Source organism: Papilio xuthus, unplaced genomic scaffold (assembly GCF_000836235.2).
Source record: "Papilio xuthus unplaced genomic scaffold, Pxut_1.1 DF826584.1, whole genome shotgun sequence".
Lineage (NCBI taxonomy): Eukaryota > Metazoa > Arthropoda > Insecta > Lepidoptera > Papilionidae > Papilio > Papilio xuthus.
In genome coordinates, this window is record NW_013532065.1 from 8,798 (window position 1) to 9,856 (window position 1,059).

General features: G+C 30.7%; 1 protein-coding gene across 1 annotated transcript; it reads left to right on the forward strand.

Moving 5' to 3' along the window:
• Positions 1-40: 40 nt before the first annotated feature.
• LOC106122991 (myrosinase 1-like) lies at positions 41-780 on the forward strand. Its single transcript, XM_013319134.1, has 2 exons — positions 41-273; positions 484-780. Exons 1-2 carry the CDS (start codon positions 98-100, stop codon positions 647-649), a joined length of 342 nt encoding a protein of 113 aa, XP_013174588.1. The 5' UTR covers positions 41-97; the 3' UTR covers positions 650-780.
• The last annotated feature ends 279 nt before the right edge of the window (positions 781-1,059 follow it).

Sequence of the window (1,059 nt, forward strand, 5' to 3'; positions counted from 1 at the left end):
AAAGTAATTCATTTAATCTTTTCTTGAATTTCAGAGTGCTCCTTATGGTCTATACAAGTTATGTATTTTCCTTAATTTACGGTACGATTATCCAACAATGTTCATAACAGAGAATGGCTGGTCAACAAAGACTGGTCTATGGGATAGAAGCAGGGCAGAGAATATGAGGAGATATTTAAACGCTTTATTACTAGCCATAGAAGATGGTACAGAAGTAATGGGTTACACTGTATGGAGTCTAATGGATAACATCGAATGGATAGCGGGTAGTAGGTAAGATGTTATATTGTTATCCCTCTCACTCTGTTTAAAATAAAAAGAGATAGCAGTATAAAAAAAATATTTAATTTACTAAAAAAAAATCTGCTAGTATTTAAAAAAAAGTATGTTTCAGTGGTAAAATTTTGTAGCTGTTCGACTTCTACTGAAGTTAAGTAATAAAAAAAGCATAATATTCTGTATGTTTTCTTCTCTATGTTCCAGTGAACGCTTCGGACTATACGAGGTTGATTTTGAATCAGAAGAGAAAACAAGAACAGCTCGTCTCTCTGCGCATGTATACAAAAGAATAATAAAAAATAGAATAATAGAAGATAATTGGGAACCGAAAAACTTGAAAATAAGTAAACCGAAAAGAGTTGATTTGTAATTTATGTTTAAAAAGTTATAAGATTAAATTATTATTAGATACTTGCTTTAATTTGGTGATACGATACTTTAGAAATAAATAGCTGTTGCACGCGACTCCGTCCGCGTGGATATATAAAATTTAATTAATTTAGCCCACCCATCCATCTATCCACATCACATCCATCTAAAAATTCGCATTTATAATGTTATTAAGTTAAATAAAAAGCAGCTCTTCAAGGCATAAATTCGAATAAAAAAATAAAAAAAATAAAAAATTGTATCCTATGTCCGTCTCCTGGCTCTAAGCTACCTCCTCACCAATTTTCAGCCATATCGGTAAAGCCGTTTTTGAGTTATAAATAGTGTAACTAACACGACTTTCTTTTATATATAAATTTATCGTGTTGTACTTTTTTAATTTCACATACA

Coding starts and splice junctions, on each gene's coding strand:
- LOC106122991 (XM_013319134.1), top strand. CDS start 98: ATGTTCATAACAGAGAATGGCTGGTCAACAAAGACTGGTCTATGGGAT. Junction 274..483: donor GAATGGATAGCGGGTAGTAG/GTAAGATGTTAT, acceptor TCTATGTTCCAG/TGAACGCTTCGGACTATACG.